Raw genomic sequence first — 23,373 nt, 5'->3', positions numbered from 1 at the left:
TTATAGTCTTTAGTATACAGATCTTCCACCTCCATAGTTAAATTTATTGCTAAGTATTTTTTATGCTATTTTAAATGGGATTGTTTTATTGTTTTATTTTTCATCTAGTTTGTTGTTAGTGTGTAGAAGTGCAACTAATTTTTGTAAGTTGATTTTTTAACCTGCAGCCTTTTATTAGTTCTAACAGTTTTCAGGTGGAGTCTTTAAGATTTTCTGTATATAAGGTCATGTCTTCTGCAGAGATACTTTACTTCTTCCTTATGATTTGAATGCCTTTTATGTCTGTAACTTGAACTATCTTTTTAACCCAGGGATACTTCCCACCTGATCATGGTGTATGCTTCTTTTAATGTGCTGTTGAATTAATTTTATTGGGAATTTTTGTATCTGTATTCATCATAGATATTGGACTATAGTTTTCTTCTCCAGATTTGGTATCAGGGTAATGCTGACTTTGTAAAATGAATTTGGGAGTGATTTCTCCTCTTCAGTTTTTGGGGAAGAGTTTGAGGAGGCTTGACATTTTTTCTTCCTTATATGCTTCCTTGAATTTTCCAGTGAAACCATCTAGTCTTGTGCTTTTCTTTGTTGAGAGATGTTTGTTACTGACTCAGTCTCCATACTCATTACTGGTCTATTCAGATTTTCTACATCTTCATGACTCAATCTTAGAAGTGTTTTTTTTAAAAAAAAGTGCACATTAAAATTTCAAAGAGTTTATTTGAGTAAACATCAATTAGAATTGCGCAGCACCAAGCTAGAAGTAGTTTTAGAAGTGCTCCACCCACAGGAGCTAGGGGTAAGGTTTTTATAGATAAGATACAGAAGTGAAGTAAAGAAATTATTTGAATTAATTGTATCTTAGGCAGTTGCATCATTTGGAACTGTTCTTAAGTTTCATTTTCTCAGATTCCAATGTACTGACTCTGGCTTGGGTTTTAGTTTGCTATGTAGGCTACAAGGCATAGAGCCATCTCAGTGTAATTGCCTCCTTGTTTAATTACTGTAACAGTAAGTTGTCATGTTCCTGGGAATTTATCCATTTCTTTTAAGTTGTCCATTTTGTTGGGGTATAACTGTTCATAGTAGTCTCCTATGATTCTTTTTATTTCTGTGGTATCAGTGATAATGTCTCCTCTTTCATTTACAATTTTGAGTCCTCTTTTTTCCTGGGTTAGTCTGGCTATAGGTTTGTCAATTTTGTTTATCTTTTTAATGAACCAGCTGTTAGTTAGTTTCATTAATCTTTTATATTTCCTTACTCTATTTGATGTGTATTACTGCTTTCTGCTTAACTTTGGCTTAGTTTCTTCTTTTTCTAGTTCCTTGAGGTGAAATGTTTGGTTGTTTATTTGAGATCTTTCCTCTTAATGTAAACATTCCTCTTAGAACTGCTTTTACTGCATCCCATAAATTTTGGTTTGTTGTATTTCTATTTTTGTTTGTCTCAAAATATTGTTTGTTTTCCCTTTTGATTTCTTCTTTGATCTATTGGTTGTTCAGTAGTGTGTTGATTAATTTCCATGAATTTGTGAATTTTCCAATTTTCCTTCTCTTACTGATTTCTAGTTTCATGCCCGTGATGTTGTGAATTATATTTATATATTTTGATCTTTGTTCATGATTCCTGGCTCACAACTACCAAAAACTCTTGTAATTTCCTAAGCGATAAGAGCAGTGGGAACATCTTTTGTTATAATATTTGGCCTTTTGTCCTCAGTTCAGAGCCATAAAGGTGAAATGGGTGTCTTTTTTATTCACAACAAGCCCCTTTCAATCACACTTAAATTTATGTTAATAAGTTGAATTTTGGAGAGCTCCTAGGTAACCTAAGGGTGGAGGCCAGTTGCCATGGGAGCCAATCATGATCAGAGGGTTAAAACTTTCTGTTCCATCCCCTGCCCCCCCACCCCAATCCTCTCATCTCCATACCTGAGGAGGAGAGAGGAAGGAGTTGGAGGTTAAATCAGTCACCAACAGCCAATGATTCATCAGTTGTGCCTATGTAGTGAGGCCTCCATAAAAAACCCCAAAGGATGAGGTTTGGGGATCTTCCATGTTGGTGGCATCCACATGCCAGGAGGGTGGTGCACCCCAGTTCTTATGCAGACAGAAGTTCCTGCACTCATCACCCTTCCAGACCCCACCCTACTTTTTCTGGCTGTTCATCTGTATTCTTCATAATATCCTTTTAATAAACTGGCAAATACAAGTTAATGTTTCTCTGAGTTCTGTGAATCACTTCTAGCAAATTAATTGAACCTGAGGATTGGAGTGTGGGAACCTCCAATTTATTGCCGGTTGGTCAGAAGCACAGGTAACACCCTGGGCTTGCAGTTGGTGTCTGAAGTGGCAGGAGTCATGTGAGGACTGGGCCCTTAATTTGTGGGATCTGATGCTATCTCCTGGTAGATAGCATTAGAATTGAGTTAAATTTGTAAAACACTTAGTAAGTGTCTGATAAGAAATGGGGAATGGCTTGAATGCTGGAAAACACATATTCGAATACCATTGTGATCAGGAAAGATCCTTGATATAGCTTCTATCTTATTGGTTTTTTTGAAATTTGTTTTGTGGCCCTAACATATATTCTGTCCTGGAGAATGTTCTGTGTGTGTATTCGCTGCTGTTGGATGGACTGTTTTTTGTATGTTTGTTAGGTTCATTTGGTCTTTGATGTTGTTCAAATCTTCTGTTTCCTTATTGATTCTCCGGAATGTCTGTGTATTGTTGAGAATGGAGTTTTGAAATCCCGTGCTACTATTGTATTGCTGTTATTTCTTCTTTTAGTTCTGTTATATTTGCTTTATGTATTTCAGTGCTCCAGTGTTGGGTGCATAAATACTTACAGTTGTTGTATCTTCTTGATGAATTGATCCCTTTATCATTATATAATGACCTTTGCCTCTTGGTTTCTTTATTACTGTTTGTCCCTTTAGTGATACCAAGGTTAATGTCATCTAGTTAAATTTCCTTCTCTATGTAAGAATCTACTCTGTGACATCCCTAATACTGGAAAGGTTGGTTGCCAGTAAGGGGGACAGCTCACAATTGTACATGTTTATTTAAGCAAAATCTGTCTTAAAACAGATTGTCTCCATTTCTTCTACGTTGGTTATATGGAACAATATAGAACTACGTGATTGTAAAGGACAATTCTTCAGCTATTCAGTAACAGCTATAATGTTCTTCCATTTAAGATTTTGAATAGTCCTCTTATCTTTACCATTTTCCACAAGTCTTAGTTTTAGAGCCTCTCAATATGCTGGGATCCATTTTCTAAATGATGTTTAGTTGATTTCCTTTCTCAACTGTGACGTTCGAGTTATCAACAACCACTCAGAATATGCAGAATTATAGTCTTCTCCATTGGTCTGGTCCCTTATTTTCCATTAATGTATCCTAAGATTATAGTTTTTCTTTTCTGTTAAAATTTGTTACAGCAAGTCATATAACTGACTCATGATAAAAACTCCCTTTTTTTTTTGTTAAACTAGGTTTCTTGTTTCATATTTATATAACTGATAATTGCTTAATCTAAGTGAAAGATTTTTTAATTTACCCTGTTTAGTTTCCTATTGATATTATCCTTTTGAAATCATGTTGAACTCTGATCCTGTTATCCAAGGTATTATTTATCCTAATGAGCTTTGTCATGTCCACAGGTTTAATAAATATACTTAATGATTTTATCCAGGACAACTAAAACCAGTGCATGGGAATTTTGGTTAAACATGGGAGTTTAACTTAATACATACATTTCCTTTCCTTTTCAGACAGCACTAGCATTATAATAATGGAATAAAAAGAAGGATAAGACCACAGGGACAAAAATGAGTAAAAAATTTTTAGAAGATTAAAAAAATTAGTAGAAAAGTGTTAAGTGATTTAGCCAAGTGGAGGAAGGTACACCCTGGATTGTCTGCAGAGACAAGCAAGCAAGTTTATCCAACAAAACCTCCAGAAAAATTCAACACTTAGTAGTAAAAAGTCTGGAAATACAAGGGTGAGGCTTGAAATTAAAAGTAGGTGATCATTGAAAGTCTTGTATGAAGTGATTGAATCCTTTGCAAACCACTTCTTCCCCCTCCAGGAAACTGGGCATTTTTTTCTCCAAGAATGTGGAGGTTGAGGGTTCTGGATCCAGGAATATCAGATGCATGACAGGGATAATAGTATGGAGCCAAACAGTGAACTTCCATTTAGCTTCTTAATGCCATGAATAGGAGAGGAGAGCCAAGGATAACCTGATAGTTGAGGAAAGCCTTCAAAATGAGAGGCCAAACAAACATATAAAAGAGACAACGTAGAGAGCAAAGGGAAAAAACTGGGGATGGGGCAGAGGGGAAGGAGTATTAATCCCCAGTAAGTGAAATACTGCATCTTCAAAAGAACAGAATGCTCTTTTGGAAATCTTTCAATGAATAAAAGTAACTCGTGGAAATAAAAAAAAAAAAGTGATAGCCCCCCACTCCCCCCAAAAAATTAGTGGAAAGATTGGAAGTAAAGTAGAAGCAAAATTAAAAATTAAAGATAGAGCAGGTGGTCCAATATTTGACTAATAAGACTTAGAGAGAAGACAGAGAAAATAGTGGGAGATGATATCAAAAAAAAATTCCAAAGCATTTTCCTAATTGAACCATAGATTTGCAAATTGAAAGAGCTGATAGAATAATAAAAAAGATAGACCAAGAGAACTGATTAGAAATTTCAGTAAACTTGGGATACAGAGACTGTATTTAAAAGCTTCCAGAAAGAATAACTAGAGATTACATTCAAAGGACCAATCAGAATAGCATTACTATCACAAGCAGTTAACATTGGAAGACAGAAATGCATCAAGCAGTGACTTCAGGTACTTTCAGTAGAAAAGATTTCCACCTGTAATTTCGTTCTTAGCCAAATTATCAATCAAATATGAGTCTGGAATAAAAATATTTTTAGACATGTGCAAGTGACCCCAAAATTACAGTTCTCTTTAGTCCCCATAAGTTACTAGTGGGTGTGCTCTTAAATAGCAAGTAAAAAGAAATCAGGTCCAAAACTCAGAATTCAGTCAAAGAGAAGAGCCAAGGGAGAGCCCAGTATGACAGCTATGTAGCCAGTCTAGAGAACCCCCCAACAGAATAAGCAGAAGAAAGAACGAAGGGGTTTTGGGAAAGTAGCTCCAGGAAAAAACAGTATCTGATGTGTTTAAGCATGTGGAGCATATTGATAGACATGTGATAGATGTTGGAGCATTTGAGGGAAAGTTAAAAATATATATAGAAAGTAAATCCCACTCCTAGGCATATATCCAGACGGAACCTTAATTCAAAAAGGTACCTGCACCCCAGTGTTCATAGCAGCACTATTTACAATAGCCAAGACATGGAAACAACCTAAATGTCCATCAAAAGATGACTGGATAAAGAAGTTGTGGTGTATTTATACGATGGAATACTACTCAGCCATAAAAAATAAAATAATGCCATTTGCAGCAAAATGGATGGCCCTGGAGAATGTCATTCTAAGTAAAGTAAGCAAGAAAGAGAAAGAAAAATACCATATCACTCATATGTAGAATCTAAAAAAAAAAAAAAAAAAAAAAAAAAGACAAATGAACTTATTTACAAAACAAAAACAGATTCACAGACATAGAAAACAAACTTAGGTTACCAGGGGGGAAGAGGGTAGGAAGGGACAAATTGGGAGTTCGAAATTTGCAGATACTGACTGGTATATGTGAAATAGATAAACAGATTTATACTGTAGAGCACAGGGAGCTATATTTGATATCTTGTAGTAGCTTACAGTTAAAAAGTATGAATACGAATATATGTATATTCATATATGACTGAAGCATTGTTCTGTGCGCCAGAAATTGACACAACATTGTAAACATTGTAAACTGTATACTTCAATTAAAAAAAGAAAAAAAATATATATATAGAAAGTAGAAAAAAATGAGGTAGTCATTAATTTGTAGGGGGAAGGAGTACTTGGTCCTGTTGTTCTCCTTGACTCAGCACTCAGTAGGATCTGTTCAATCCTACATTCACACTGACTCTTGATTTAAGTAAAGATTGTGATGAAATTACATAGCGTGTGGAAGGTAGGGGTAGAGACTGAAGGTAAATACTTATATTTTTGGCAGAATGTCAGCGGATAATATCTAAATTTGATAAATCAATCATAGTTAGAAAAACAGGCAAATATCAAAAGAACTCCCCAGAATAATTGATAGAGTATAGGAATAGGGGGAACCCTACTATTTTTCCAACATCCTTTTGTCTTGGTTGACTTTTTATGTAAAAATTCAGTTAAGTTATATGGCATATTTAGAAAATAATTTTCAGATACATATCAATTAATTAATAACAGCCAAATATCTAGGTATATCATTCATCCTTTGTTTAGCTATCTTGTTTATAAATAGCACCACAGTCTTGTTCATGTCATGGTCTAAGAAGTCTAATAGATTTCCTTGGTCTATTAACTTGGTGTCACTGTCCCTTAATGACTTTCTTACAAAGTTGTTTTTTTTTTTTTTTTTTTGCCTTAAAGAATCTGTGTTCTAATGTAACATATTATTTCTTTTGGTTCCTTTTAAGTCTTAAATATAATTTCTGGCATGCAGTTAGGGTATATGGGTAAATGTGTGCTTTGTTTCTTTCATTATCTAAAATAGGGGACTGCATTTTCTACAGATAAGTACCATGGCTGTATTAAAATACAATTGCTTTGAAAATATTTCCATAGCAGTAAGATGATTTGGAATGTGTGTTTGTGAGTGAGTTGTAAAATTACTATCTGACATATGTCTTGGAAAATTCCACAGATTCTGCTAGTTTTCAATTTCTGGTACATCAATGAGAATTTGTACATGAGGAAATAAAATCCTACTTTCCCTTGATTTACCATCCCCTCTGGCATTTTGGAATATGAGATTCAGTTAAATGCTTGCTAATCCTGAATCAGATACCATCACTGCCTTGTTGTATCTACTAGTTCTTTTGTGTGTGGAGATAGAGCTGCGATAAATGGCAGAGGAAAGAGAAGGACATTTAATTATATTGCCACCTTGAATTTTCAGCTCTTTTCTTTCACTTCACAACTTCAAAAGAAGCTTTCAGTAGGGCATGGAAGACTTCCAAGATTTAGTAGTACCCAAAATAAGTTCCAGTCATATCCAGTGGTTGTCATCAGAGTTTATGGAGTCTTTATGGCTCTGCGGTGTTGCTGGGGATAGTTAAAACTGAGTTAAGTGGAAGAAATTCTCAACAGAGAACAGAATAAAGGTGTATTATTTTAGACTGAGATCAATGAATTGATAGTGGATATTGATTTTGCTTAAGTAAACAGAAGTCAGGATAAAAGAAGGCTTGAAATATTGAGATATTAGAAGGTGTCCAAAGCAGAAAGTTTGACCTATTAAGTAATGTTTTCTAAATGTATCCCTTCCTTGGTGTTTTTATCTAAGGATTTCTTTCCTAGGATAAATTTAGTCATGAGATGGTAATGCACTGGCAGCAGTTTGCTTCAAAAAAGCAGTTATATTTCTACTATGGACAAGATGTTGGGTGGAGGAATTACAAACTTATTTTGTTTTAGGTTTATTTTGCCATGTAAAAATGTTTTTCCTCTTAGCTTTTGGCAAGAAAACTAGCCAATTGGAAAAACATCTGGTGTTGGTTGAGTCAGGGAATGGCATAATCAGTAAAAATTACTTTTAGGAAAAAATAGTTTAAAGAAATCTTCTGCATCTTCAGCTCTGGGTTTCTTTATAAACATTCATTCTTACTCTCTCCTAGATATTTTCTTCCCACCAAATATTTCACCTAGGTTGGTCTACTTTTTTTATGTCTCATATTTTATTCAAATCTGTGAAATTTAGATCATGAGTCAAACTTTTTAAATGGAGAATCTGTTTTTGTAAATTTTGCTGTCTAACAGCCACTCTAAAACTTAGTGACTTGAAACAATATTCAGCCTGGCAGTTCTGATGGGCACTCAAAAAGGTCACTCATGAGGCTGCAGTCATCTGGTGGCTTGACTGGGGCTTGAGTGTCTAAGATGGCCTCACTTACAGTCTGAGACCTTTGTGTCACTGTCAGCTGGTACTCTCTTTCCACAAGGTCTCTCATCATTCTAAAGTTTAGCCTGGACTTTCTTACATGGTGGCAGGAATATTTCAAGAAGGTTAAGCCTTAGCCTTGGAAATCCACCACATTCTTTTGGTCAGATTGAGTCATCATGTGAACTCAGATTCAAAGGATGGGAAAACGGACTCCACCTATTGAAGGGACTTGACGTAAAATCTCCTTGCAAAAGAGTATTGCCATAAAGAGATAAGATTCTTTGGAGGCCCTTATTATAAGGTTTTACCTTCTGGCTCCAATGATACACATTCTTGTCCCATGCAGAGCATTCCCTCCCAAGACCTCCAAAGTCTTATCCAAAAACAAATAACATGTATAAATATACAGATAAACAAACAATGGTGAAGACCTATAATTTGCTGTCTGCATCAGATTTAGAGGTGGGAAAGGGTCCTCATTTGCAGTTCCTCTTGATCCAGAGATCTATGAACTAAAAAGAAAAGTTATCTGTCCCCTACACCCAACATATACTGTTATTCACAGGGATAGAATAATGGCAATATATATTCCCCCTAAAAGGGGGGAGTAACAGCAGGCATATAGCAGTTGTTGGTTTATCAGCTCTGAAGTCATGCAGGCACATTGTCAGTGTCACCTGCTCCTTTCCAGAAGCAGGAAATGTGCCTTGGTTGGAGCCCAGTTCTGCTTCCTGGGAATGGTTCCCTAATCCATTATTCTCTGTGATTCTTGGTACTGCATTATCGGCTCTCAACACTGCTTTCTGAGAGGTCTCTCCTTTTACATAAGAAATGTCTTATGAAGCTAAGTGGTGTCCTCAGCATAGGACTTTCTCCCCATAGATAGTTGGGAGCCCAGAGGCCTCTTTTCACAGTCTCTATCCCTTGTTGTAGCTGTACTCAGCTGGTACAATTTCCTTTAAAATTTCTGGGATTTTTCTGTGAATCTGATTTGTGTTATTCCATGTCTCAAAAGCTACATCATTATAACTGTCTAAGATAGATCTCTCCCTACTTTGGTTTTGTCAGGCTACTGTGGCATAATTCCCTTAAGCTTCATAGAGGCCATTGTATAACCATTGTTAGGCAGAGTTCACATATATGATATCAAAAACATGATCCATTAAAAAAAAGATAAATTGGACTTCATCAAAATTAAAAATAGTTGTGCTTCTAAAGACACCATTAAGAAATAGAAGGCACAACACACAAAATGGGAGAAAATATTTCCAGATCATATATTAGATAAAGGATGTGTGTTCAAAATATATAAAGAGCCCTTAAATCTCAATAGTAAGACAGTAAACAACTCAAATAAATGGGCAAGTGATTTGAATATACGTTTCACCAAAGAAGTCATTTGAATGGCTAAAAAGCACATGAAAAGATGCTCAACAGCATTAGTGGCTAGGGAAATGCAAATTGAAACCACAAGAAGATACCACCCCATTAGACTGGCTAAAATAAAGAAGACAGCAAGTGATGGTAAAAAACATGAACATACCGGGAAATTTCATATACTCCTGGTGGGGATGTAAAATGGAGTGGTACAGCCACTTTGGAAAACAATTGAGTGGTTTCTTTAAAAGTTTAAAATCAAATTACCATATGATACAACCTAGAAACTCTCCACCTTAGAGTCTATCCAAGAGAAATGAGAACATATTTCAGCCCAAAGATTTGTGTAAGAATGATCATAGCAGCATTATTAAAAATAGTGTAAATAAATAAATAAAAATTGTAGGGATCCAAATGTGTATCAACTAGGAATGAATAAATAAAATACAGAATTCCAAAAACTGGAATACTATTCAGCAACAAAAAGGAATGTAGGTACATGCTACAACATAGATGAACTTCAAAAACATAAGAATAAAAGAAGCCAGATTTAAAAGATGATATATTTTATAATTTCTTTTTTTTTAATGCCCAGAAAAGGAAATCTGCAGAGACAGAAAACAGATTAATGGTTGCTTGAGGTTGGGGATCAGCACTAGGATTGAATGCAAATGGATGTGAAAGATATTTTGGGGGTGATGGAAATTCATCAAAATTGAATTGTACAGAGAAAGACAAGTACTATGTGATATCACTTATATGGGGAATCTAAAAAATGAAACAAGCTAGTGAATATAAAAAAACCCCTGAATTATAGTGATGGTTACACAGCTTTATAGATTAACTAAAAAGTGTTGAAATGTACATTTAAAACCATTGAGTTTTATTGTATGTGAGTTATGCCATAATAAAACTGTTTAAAATGCATATATACATGAAATTCCATAATGGTGAAAACTTAGCTATTATTACCACTTTTTTTTTAAACAAGGAATGTAATGTAGCTCATATCCCTTGAAATAAATGGGCCATAAGCCGAATCTCCAAACTTATCTTTCTTTAGCTATTTTAATCATTTTTTGTGATGATGGTATTCAGTCTGTTGTTGTGTTGATGTTATTTGCATGTTGTTTGCTAAATTTAGGGTAATGTTCAGTTTATTAAATTCCCTCCCTTCCTCTCTCCCATCCTTTCTTCTTTCCTCTCTCCCTCCTGCCCTCTCTCCCCACCACCCTCCCTTCCAAGGCACTTTGCTATAGAGGCACAGTGAAAAAAACACAGAATACGTTGGGAATTTACAGACAAGAGGAGTATTTCCAGATACTGTAGTAGAAATAACATTTCATTTGTTCAGGAATTTCTAGGCATTGTGTTGGTTTCTGACTACTGTGGTGAACTAAACAGACAGGGCCCTTTCGTCTCAGAGCTTACAGTCTGATATAATGGGCACCACACCAGACCAGGGTGCTTTGGGGTTTCAGAGGAGAAGGAATAATCAAATCCAGTTTGGGAGATTTCTAAAGGCTTCACAACATAGATAGCATGTCCACTGGATGTTAATTATTTCTGATGACAGAACAGACAAGTTTGGTTGCAAAGGTGCTGTATAGAAGATTGCATGAATAAAAGCACAGAGCCTGTTTGAGGAGAAGCAGCAAATGGTCTATTTAGTTCTATTTTAGTTCTGTTTTCTTCCTGTTGGTTATACTTTACTTACTGTATGTAATTAAAAGTTGCTGTGGATTATAAAATATACCATTATTTTATACACCACAAAAAAAGTTTCTGATTTTAATTGTAAGATGTTTCCTAAATTCAGAAATGTTAAAATGTGGAGGAAAAAAACTTTCATTTTTAAACTTCAAAATTTGCCATCTTAACCATTGTCAAGTATGCAAGACACTCACAGTATTGTGTAACCAATCTCCAAAACTTTTTTATTTTTTCATTTTGCGAAACAAAAGATTATCTTTTAAAAAATATATTCTTCTAAAAAATATATTAGTAAATTTAGCTGCTTATTACAACAGAGACCCAAATTAAGAGTGGCTTAAATATGATAGAAATTTATTTTTTCTCTCATATGAAAGTCCAGAGGCATGATGTCTCTGCAACCATCTGCAGGCTTTTTCTAGTTTTCTGCTTATCTTTAAACTAAGGCCTTCAACTTCAGGATACAAGATGGAGTTAAGTCATCCAAACCACATTTAAAACAGCAGAATTGAGGAAGGAGTAAAGAAGAGGCACACACATCACTTTTTCTTACATCCCATTGACAAAAACTTAATAACCCAGCCTTATCGAGCTACAGGGGAAATAAAGTCTTCTTTCCACACAGCCATGTGCTGGCTAAAAACTTGGAATTCTGTTACTCTAGATGAGTGAATGAATATTGGGATAACTAGTATTCTCTACCAAAATATGCATTAGATTTTGTATTTCTTCTATGAAGCTTGAATAATATAGGTTAGAGCCTTTAATTTCCTTTTTTGGAGTTCATAGCTATACTTTAATTTAATCAGCAGGGGTCACTGTTGAGTATTTCTTTCCTATTGCCTTTGTTCACCTCATCTGTCATTTCCCACCCAGATACTGGATTTAAAGCCTGTTTCCTGTGTCTTTTTTTGTGTGTGTTCTAAGCATTTAAATTCATTATGTTATTAAACTAATGCCCAGTATGGGCCAAAGATTTAAAACCTGATTAGAAAGTCAAAAATAATAGCAAAAAAAAAAGGAGGAGAAAGATTACTATTCAGATTTTCTCTTAGATACTGTAATTACAATTTGCAACAAGTGGTTTCAAAGTTAGATTTCTCAGCTATGTCATTTATAGAAAAACAGTTTTATACAAAAGAACAAATGCTAATGTATGAAAAACCAAACCTGTTAGATTTTAAAAACCTATTTAAGAGTAGCCCATCCCTAGAAGACAGGGCTGTTGCAATATCTGCTTGTTTAGGGGATGATGTCCTACCTTGAAACAAGTAATCGAGAGAGAACGATCTAGTTGCTCTCGTGGTCTCCCCCCCCCCCCCGCCCCGACCATGTCCTTATAATTATTTGTGGATAGATTATTAAATTGCATGCTGATATATCCCCAGGTTAATAGGAAACCTGGTAACCTAAGAATGTCAAATGTTTGAACAGTCACTTCCTCTACAACTATTATATCTAAAACCATCACAAATTTGTTGTAATTCATTATAGCCTTGATCTAATTGGTTTTGACCCTTTTATATTTTGCATGAAAAATCTAGAGTTTCAATATAGCTGAAATAGTAAAATATCTAAAACATATATACTATTGCTTCTGTGAAACATTTATTTTATAAACAATGCCATGAACTAGAACAGAAGCCAATTGGGTTTCCTAGAAAATGTCTAAAATTATTGGGTATCTACCTCTAGGAGTATTTTCTAAACTCCAGTGCTGTGTCACTTCAAATATAATAAAATTTTCTGATTATGTATTAGAACTGTTAATATAAGCCTTGAGATCCTCAATATGTTTGATCTGGTCCATTGGGTCTCATTAGTATCATTAGCATTAGTATCACCTGGAGGGCTTGTTAAACTACAGATTGCCCCTCTACTTCCACCACCCCTCACACCCTGGTTCTGATTCTATAGATCTGGAATAGAGCACAGGAATGTGCATTTCTAACAAGGTCCAGGTTGATGGTGATGCTGCTAGTCAGGTGACCGCAGTTTGTGAGCGTCTGATCTTATTTTTTCTTGCAAACTTGGAGTTAGGATACATATGTGCAGAAAGAAGGGGAGGGAAATACAAATCTGGACAGATGTCCTATACACTTGGTGTTTCCCAGATACTCCCAGGACACTGTCTGTTCCTTCCCTCAATCCCCCGCCAGTGTACCTTCATGTTCCCACAAAGATAACAGCATTTAATCTATATTGACTGACACAAGGGAAGACATTAGCTGCTAGATGTGATTTTTATTCCTTTTTATATCTAGGGTTGTAGAAGTTATGTGAACAACACATAGTGATTTATATTTTTATCAATTTAATTAGTGTTTATATTCAAGTGAGCAAAGTACCTTATTAGATGAGATATGTAGCAGTTAATCAAATACTTTGAATATACAAGATAAAGAGCTTAGCAAAGTGATTATGTTTTACATTTGTAGATTTGAGTTGGGCATAGTCTAGTAGATTGAGTGTTCAGTGATATTGTTGTATACTTACAAACTTCATTTTTCCCAGAGATCTCAAGCTCAAGATACATATTGTGTGCTAACTCTAAAAGTTCCCCAGGTCTCAACTTTGGATACCTTAGCTATCTTTGCAACACATTGTTCCTTTGTCATCAACCCTAGATTATTCACGGCATACTTTATAACCCCTTCATATATTCTTTCCTTTAAATATACCCAGAGAAAAATTATCTTAGTGATATAGTCTTAGAAATCATGCAATTTGAGAAGAACTTGTTTAGGAGGAAATGTGATGGCTTCATTTTGAAAGTCGTCTTATAGAAGTGGGATATGATTTTAAAAAAATCTTCCATTAATAAGTAGATATTTTAGGGAAGCAGATTATTCTTTGGTGTCAGATTATTTTGTAAAACATGTACATGTCAGGCAATAGCATTACTTTTATTATAATATAATGTGTTTGCTGCACTGAACCAACTTTCCATCACAAAGTCCTGTAGCTTCTTGAAAAATCCTCTTTTATCCTTTTTTTTTTTTTTTTTTTTTTGGTGGTGAGGAGAGGTAATCAGGTATTTATTTATTTTCTTATTTATCTACTTATTTATTTTTAATGGCAGTACTGGGGATTTGAACCCAGGACCTCGTGCATGCTCGGCATGCACTCTACCAATGAGCTTTACCCTACCACCTCCAGGTTTTTTTTTTAAATTTCCACTGCCCCTGTAATCTTAGAGACCTACATCATCTTTTACTTAAACTATAATTTTAATATATTCCTTGCTACCAGTCCAAAATTAGTATTCACTGATTGCTCTCCTTTGTGGAAAAAATGGTGGCTCTGTTTAAATGCATCCATTGTGAGTTATTTGATTAATTTGTTAAATGATCACTGTGTATATCCAGAATGTATATGGTGGTGGTTATAAAGCATTACTGGTTTTCTGTATGATTTGTAAAAACTTGTAAGAGAATGTTCCCTATCCCAGGTTTGTGAACACCTCCATGAAAAAGTTGATGTGAGTTAGATTTGGAGAATGACCTTACCTTAATGGCATTTTTAAATGGTCACTCTGTGGTGATACGATTTTTAAGCAAGTACACCTTTTGTAACTGCAGTTTCTTTACATGTAAAATGAAGATTAGAGGTAGTATGAAGATTCATTACATTAATACATAAAAAGGCACTTAAAACAATACCCGGCACATAATATCATCCTTCTGACTGCTAGTCATTTTTCTCTAAAGACAAGGAACAAATGTCTCGGAGAAAGGTATAGCTCAAGTGGTAGAGCGCCTGCTTAGCATGCGTGAGGTCCCGTATTCAATCCCCAGTACCTCCTCTAAAAATAAATAAATAAATAAACCTAACTGCCGCCCCCACTGCAACATAAATACATAAATAAATAAATAAATAAATAAATAAATAAATAAATAAATAAATAAATAAATGTCTCAAAGATATTTTTCAGCCTAAAGAGTCTCTGAAAATATACTTTGGCTTGTAACACCCACTGTACTTATTCACCTTTCTCCTAAGATCAGCTCTAAACTGTTGAGTTGAACATAGTAAAATGTTAAGTAACACTTGACATGATCATTTTGTTTCTGCAGATGTTCTCAAATAGCGATGAAGCTGTGATCAATAAAAAACTTCCCAAAGAACTCCTATTACGGTAAGTCTGCTTTTATGTTTTTTTGTGTGTGTCTATCACATTTGCCTGTTTAAAAATCTTTTGACTTGTTTCTATATAGGTATAGGATCTAGATTATCTGAATTTTTTAATTTATTGATTCTATTGTTAAATGATCTTATTCTGTATTTTCTAGATATGAATTAAGATATTTGAACGTTTAATTTAGTAACAATTTTCTCCCACCCAATTTGTACCTATATATTTTGTTTCCTAGTTTTCCTTTTGCCCTATTCTTATACATAATGTAAAAGAGGTAGTTTGTTTAATTTTAATTTTATTTTATTACAGTACTGATTTGTTTTTGAAGAATGATTCTAATCTATCCCTTCCTCCCACTTCCCAGTATCAAAAATATGTCTTATGAAGTGACTTATATTTGCAATAAAATGCTGCACATACTGAGGTGCTGTATAGAAGTGTTACAGCCTTTTAAAGATAAAAAGACAAAGTATTTGAAACTTTCCTATGTTACACTTATGATTTTACCATCCTTATGTCTCTTTGTAATTGTTAAATATCTTGTAGGGAAATGTGTTGAGGCTGTGTAAGTGTTAACTGATTTTTGTCCATTAATGTTAGCATCCATTAATGTTACCTGAAAGAGTTACCATATGTGCCAAGATTATGTATTTCAATAATTCTTCTGCATCTATTAATTGAAATTCTATTGTAAGGGAGAGCTTTCCCTTCTGTTACATTTACTTATTTATTCAATTATTTATAGCAGTATAAACTCATGAATATTTGTCTTAATTCTGTGAGTTACATTGTTACTGTCATTACTTATTTTGTTGTTCAGACTTTCTGTGTCTTCTAAGTTTGTGTGTTTGGAATTTCTTCCCATGTCTGTGTATTATCTGTTTTTTAAAATGCAGTTTAATAATAAATAGCATACAACATTTGGTTTGGTTAGATTTTAAGTTAAATATTGTATCATTTGATCCAACATACATTTCTACAAGGAGAAAAATTGTGTTGTTAGGACCATACTATTTCCTTATAAATGCAAAGCCACAGCCAAGTTACCAATGAATTAAGGAAGTGTTCTTGTTTCCTCTTAACTTTAACTTACTTTAGCTTACTTATTAATTTCCTCCTTCCCTTTTGAAATAAAGTTTATTATTAATGTTCTAGCAAGCTAGAATCCACTGTTTGCATAATGTGAAATTCAGTTAGCAGGATTGACAGTACTTCCTTTCAGAGCAGAACCATATGCATTTATTTAGGAGTACCTCTGGAAAGATGAATGTCAGTGTTTATAAGACAAAGACTCTTGTATGTTTTCCAAGAGCTACTGTAAATTTACTTGTTTCTCAAAGATTCCTTCTGAGGATGATATTGATTACTATAAAAATATAAGACTGCTTGAGCCCACACATGCCCTTTTAGCTATAAAACAAAGTACAGTTTCAAAATGAGGATTATTATTACTTATAAGGATCTGAAACTTCTTTTCAACTGTTGGGGTGTTAGGTCATAATTGTCATGTAACATGTCTGTGTGAGCTGGTAGAAGATGAACTTTCTCAGCTTAGATTGAAAGAATAAATTGACTGGGACTTTTTGTCTGAAATAGGTAATCACGCTATGTTGAGAGCCCCCAAGACTACTCTGAGGTTTGGTGATTTACTCGGAGGACTCAAGACTCAGCATATAGTTATACTTGCGGAGATAATTTATTACAGGGAAAGGATACAAAACAAAATTAGCAAAGGGAAAAAGTGCATGGAGTGAAATAGAGAGGAAACCAGACATAAGCTTCTAAGAGTCCTTTCCCAGGGAAGTCAGTCACTCGGGATGTGCTTAATTCCTCCAGCAGTAAGTTATGACAACAAAAGTAAAATGTTGCCATCCAAGGGTCAGCATTGCAAGCAGGCCTTTCTAAGGATAGGTCTGCTATGTTAACTTTTTTCTGCATACATGCTATCTTATATCCTATTCCAAAAAGCTTACAACGTTGATGATTTGTCGTAGCTTTTAATTCAGTTCGATTGCTAGGAATTCAGGGTGGATAGGTGTGTGTGTGTGTTTTCCTTAAAGGCATAATGTTAAGAAAATGGACTCTGGGATCTGAACACCTGAATTCTGTCATTTACTAGCTATAAATTGAGGATTTCAGTACCTACCCCTTAGGGTTATCCTAAGAATCAAAAGCTTTGATAAATATAAAGTGATTATTAGAAGAGTGCCTGGGACATAGAAAGTGCTGTAAAAATGCTATGTATATTACTATTGGTTCTGTTTTTCACCTATAGACTATAAAATGATGTGATTACATTCTAAGACTACCAAAAGTGACCACCTCTCAACTTCAGGGTGCAAATTGGCAGATGTTCTTAAATCAAAAAACAGAAAACCAATAAGCAATCTCTTATCGAGCATTTATTTTCTAGCCTTCTCAGTTATGCAGAACAAATCAGAGAAACAGGATGCAAAGCTGAAAGATCAAATGTGCATTTTACTCAGAGGTTATATGCTCGCCTTTTCTCAGGCTCTGTTTACTCTTTATTTTTTCTTTAGACACAGTTCATACAGATTTGAATATGAATAGCAGTAGATAAAAATGGGATCATAAGAGTAATGCTGATAGAGGGTCCACTGAATTTTAAGAAGTAGCTATCTGACAGTAAGGGAGAATTATAAGAATTAATTTTAAAAAATGGACAAACCGAACAAAAACAAACACGTAGAATCAGAGACCAGAGCAGTGATTACCCGAGGAGAAGGGGGTGGTGGGGAGGACAAGAGGTGTAAAGGGAATCAACTGTATGGTAATAGGTGGAAAATAAGTCTTTGGTGTGAGACTGTTGTGGGATATACAGAAGTAGAAGTATGAATCTGTACACATGAAACTTAAATAGTTTTATAAATCAGTATTTCTTCAATTAAGAAAAAATAGAAACATTCAAAACCATGACAGTACAGGGCTGTTTATTCAAATGAAGAAACAACTTTTAGTCACTTAGTCACCTGTGAGGGTTTCACTGCATAGGATGACAATCGATGTTCTTTCTGAAAGCCATGAGATGTCAAGAAATAATTAAATTATATTCCTTTAAACCTTTTTGGTATATATCCATCTTTACAATATCATGCAGAGTATTTTCATTGCCCTGAAAATCCTCTATGCTATGCCTATTCATCTCTCCCTCTCACCACTGGCAATCACTTATCTTTTGATCTCCATAGTTCTGCTTTTTCCAGAATGTTATAGTTGGAATTTCCTTAAGCCTTACTATAGGAGCAAACATTCACCAAGTGCCTGCAATGTACCAGACATTATGTTGGATATAGAAATAAACAAGAATCACTGTCCTCAAGAAGCTTGCTGAGTAGTAGAAAAGATCAACATGAAAATAATCAGTATAAAGCTATATCGAGGTTTGCCTAGAGCAGTACAGTAAGTTCACATGTAGGACTTTACAACCAATCTTGGAGAGTTCGGAAGGTGCTTCCAAAGAAGTGAGATACATGAACTGAGTCTTAAAGGGGTAAGTAGCGATTAACTAGACAGAGAAGGAGAGTGAGGGAGAAGGACCTTTCAGATTTGAGATAGATTATTGTTTCCTCTTTGTGGAGAGAAGCAAAGGATCTTCTGATTCAGGTATACTACAAGATTTGAGGCTCTAGCTCTTTTGCATAATACATGGTATTGTAGTTTAGTATTTTTTCCCCTTAAGGCCTGCCTGACGAGCTAGCTGTCATTTATGATATTGTCTATATTGGAGAATTTACAAACTTTGCATTAGTCCATTAGTAAATTGGATAATTGGATGCCGCCTGTCTCTAGAACTTCATCTCCTCCCTGATTTGCTTGTTTCTTTATATTGAGATTTTAATATTGCCAAGCTTAACATTCCATTGCCTAGAGGAACAACAGCAGAATACTCTGAAGAATAAATTGGATATTTTCTTTTAGTTCTGTCAGGGAGAGACTTCAGCCCTTGTTTGGCCCCTATTATTCTTAGCAGCAACTCCTGTGCTGCCTTGATACCATGGTAGTGATGGACTATTAATAAAATATGTATTAGGCACAATGCTTATGTGTAGGTTATGTATATACGTGGGACAATAGAGTTGTTTGTGTTTTGAAATTAAGAACCACCTGGCTATGTGAAAATACTGTCTTGTTTTTTCAAGTCTTTTTTGTCTTCCTGTCATTAAGTACCATGAGCTCCCACCAGGCTCAGCTTGATACTGTGAAGTTAGTTTAATAGTCTTAAAATCATATCTCTGTCTAAATCAGGGCTGTCTTGGAGACAGGAGAATATGGGTCCTCTAGGAATATCGTAGAAGAAAACAATATTTAGAAAATAATCTTAAGAAATCAGGTAAAGTTTTGTGAAAACAGTGTAAAATTTGTTTTTAAAAATCACTTTGTTTCCTGAGGTTTATGTGTTTCTCCATGTTAATTATATTATGAGTCAAGGCTTGGATGTAAGAATTAGTTTGGAAAATGCAGGATGACCCAAGTAGATGTATGTGGCTGATAATAAGCCAGTGGCTATTGTGTGTGTTTTTGTTTTGTTTTGTTTTGTTTTTTTTCACTTCTCACTCCTTTGAGATTTTAATGTAGTTTTTACTTCTTTTTTTTCTAACTTATTGTTTTTAAATAATTTCAGATTTACTGAAAAGATACAGAAATAGTTCAAAGAATTTCCATAAACCTTTTACTTGGATTCCCCAGGTGTTACCTCACTTGCATTATCACTGTCTCTATTTTTTTTTTTTTGAATCATTTGAGGTAAGTTAAGATGACATTTTTTACCCCTCAAGACTTCAGTGTGTGCTTTCTGAAAAGAAAGACATTCTCTTACATAACCACAGTACAGTAATCATAATGAGGAAATGGACATTGACATAATAATATTATCTAGTCTATAGACCTTATCCCTATTTTACTAATTGTCCCATTCATGTTCTTTATAAATAAGAAGAAAAAAGATTTGCTTCCTGATTCAGGCTGCATCCTGGGTCACAGGTTGCAATTATTTGTCCCTTCTCTTCAGATGACTTTAATTTTGAATAGTCCCTCAGTCTTTCTTTGTCTTTTACAGCTTTGGCAGTTTTGAAGATTATAGACCATTTGTTTTATAGAATGTCCCTCATGATTAAATTCAGTTGATGCAGTTTTGTAGGAACACCACAGAAACAATGTAGTATCCCTCTCACTGTATCGTATCATAGGCGTAAGATGTGTTTGTCCCATTCCTGTGGATGTTAACTTTGATCATTTGGTTAGAGTAGTATCTGCCAGACTTCTCTACTGTAATGTTAACATTTTCCCCTTTATAATTAGTGAATATCCTGTGATGAAATACTTTGATAATGTAAATATCTTGTTTCTTCATCAAACTTTGACTCAGTAGTTTAATTCTTGCCTGAAACAGCTATTACCGTCGTGGTTGCCAAATGGTGATTTTCTAATTCCATCATTACGTCTACATTTTATTAATTGGAATTCCCTAAAGAAGAGTTTTTCCTTCTATCTCATTTGTTTCTTTATATATTAACATCAACATAGGCTCATAGATTCCTGTTTTATTTAGTGTGTTGTAATCCTATTTGGGTTATCCTTGTTTCAATGCTCAAAATATTCCAGATTTAGCCAATGGGAGCCCCTTACAGTTACACTCTGTGTTCTTGGAATATGTGCCCATCGTTCTTTGAATACACCCTTGTTTTTGACATAGTGAGATATTTTAGAACCTTCTTGTACTTTTCCTGACCCAGTCCTGGAATCATCCATTTCTGCAAGGAGCTCTGGGATTTTTTTTTTAAGTGGAGAATAGTATTTAGAAGCTAAGATCTTTACCCTAGCTATAGCCATTGCCAGTGGTTGTTCCAAACTCTGTTCTCTGGTTCTTCTTCACAGATTCTATCCACGTTCTCAGGGCCCCCAAGTATAACCTGCCCTCAGGATAAAAGCCATTAAAAAAAAAAAAAGGAAAGTGTCTTGTCCCCTTTTCCCTATTAGTAGCTACCTGCATTTATTCACTCTCTATTGCCTTCAGATGGTTGATTTTATATTTTGTTCAGAGTTTATAGTTGTGTCTAGAAGGTTAGTCCAGTGGAAACTTACTCAGCCATAACCAGAAGTAGAACTGATTTTGTTTATTTTTGACTGTATAAAGCAAACGTGGTCTCAAAAGTCAGATTTGTACAAGGAGTTAGGTTCCTCCACCTTCTCCTTTCCACCTGATTTCCCATCCTCCATTTTGAATCATTTAACAAGAGTTCTGACTGAAGAATGATTCTTGACCTTGACTTCTTTTGTGTATTAGATCACAAACTCATGCAGGTGCTATCTTTGACGTTCATTTTTTGTCAGTGGATATGGATTAACTAAAAGATTCATCTTGACCTAGAAATTTGAATTTGTAAATTAATGATGAAACTTTGTCATCTCTAGCCTGATATATTTCAGTCTATGACTGGGGGGTTAAAAACATGTAGGTTTACTTGTTCTGCAGTTTCCTTTAAAAATATCTGAATTGGTGATCTCTGTAAATTCATGTATTTTACAAATGTTTTTGAAAGCAATAAGTTAATCACCTTCATAATATTAGTAAGAATCACCTGGAGAGAGTGTTTAAAAAAAAAAAAACCTGCAGATGCCTTCTGAATCTGTAGGTCTGGACCAGGACCCAGGAATTTGTATTTCTGTCAAAAACTCTGGGTATATTGGTGCAGGTGATCCATGAACTACACTAGTAAACAGTGAAGCAAAAGAAGAATAAGAACTAAACTTTGAGAAATGCCTTCATTTGAAAAGAAGTATAATAAGTGGTAAATACAAGGTGGTATCTGAGAAGCCAGGATAGGAGATTCTTAAAAAGGGAGTAGTCAGTATGTCCCATATTTGAGAATTTATTGAAGACTGTTTCAGCAGCACTTATGTTTTCAGGTCACACATTGTATTAGTTAACCATAAACTGCCCTGTGTCTACATTTTTCTTTCTACAAGACTATAAGCTCCTAGAGGGCAGATATCTTGTATTATTGAATTTTTCTCTCTGCCTAACAGAGTTCTGGGTATAATTAAGAACTCTGTAGACCCTTTATGACTTGACCTTTTTTCTTCGGTGACTGTGAATTAACAAGATTAACTTTTTGGGTTGTTTTTGTTTTGCTATCCAAGAACGTTGTGTTTTGTTAGTTATTCTTGTCTTGATTCATGTCCTTAATAGTTTTTTTTCCCCTTTTCTTAATAGTTTCTTAAGAAATAGCAAGTTTCTTAGTAAATTTCGGTAGTTTCTTAATAAATTTGTTTCTGTTATTGCTAGTTGTAAGGAAAGCTATCAATTTTTTGAATCTTTATCCACATTTTTAATATTAATTCTAGGAATTTTTAGTTATTTCTTTGATTGTCTATATATTTGTATCTCCTGAAAAAAAAAAACAGTTCTTCCAATATTTAGAGTAATTTCTTTTGCATCATTTTAGCCAGAAACCCCCAAAATAAATGTTGAATCCAGGTGATGCTATTGATCATTCTTGTTTTGTTCCTAACCTTACTATAGTTTTCAAAATCTGTTCCGTGTTTCCCCCAGTTATCTGCTGTCGTAGCACAACTACAGTGATCTTTCTTCTTGTGAGTCTTTGAAACCATCCTTTATGATTTCATTCGTATAAAATCCTAGATGCAGATTATTAAAGTGAAGAATATTTCTTAACCAGTCTCAAATTACAGAAAAGTTGCAGTATGGTAGAAAAAAACTTTTCTTCCTAAACCATTCAAGTGCAGATCTAATGTCCCATCAGTAGGTCCTTAATATTTTATTTTAATATTTTCCAATCCAACACATATAAGTCTAGTTTCCTCCCTTTCCAGATTTGTAACTCCCTTCTGTGTCAGTGACAGACCTATCATTATCCTTAATACAATTCGTTACTTACTTAGTCTTCCTAATTGTAATCAGTCTTCCTAATTGCAGTCAGTCTGCCTAATTGTAATCTCCCTCTTGCACAAGGATTCCATCTTCACCCCACTGGGTTCACACACTTCATGCCAGACTAGCCCCTCCTCTTACATGGACACTCTTCTCTTCTGCTTGTGTTCCAAA

The 23,373-nt window shown here is 34.6% G+C and overlaps 1 protein-coding gene across 2 annotated transcripts in view; it reads left to right on the top strand.

Moving 5' to 3' along the window:
- Nucleotides 1-23,373, top strand: part of FBXL20 (F-box and leucine rich repeat protein 20) — a 90,483-nt gene that overhangs the window by 23,918 nt on the left and 43,192 nt on the right. For both annotated transcript variants that reach the window (XM_032457912.1, XM_006176364.2), the window contains exon 2: nt 15,226-15,287. In XM_032457912.1, the coding sequence (XP_032313803.1) occupies nt 15,226-15,287 (62 nt within the window). The remainder of the gene's footprint in view (nt 1-15,225; nt 15,288-23,373) is intronic.

The sequence above is a fragment of the Camelus ferus genome, chromosome 16 (genome assembly GCF_009834535.1).
Source record: "Camelus ferus isolate YT-003-E chromosome 16, BCGSAC_Cfer_1.0, whole genome shotgun sequence".
NCBI classification, from domain to species: Eukaryota; Metazoa; Chordata; class Mammalia; order Artiodactyla; family Camelidae; genus Camelus; species Camelus ferus.
The sequence above is the reverse complement of the archived record's forward strand: the minus strand, read 5'-3'. Positions and strand labels throughout refer to the sequence as shown.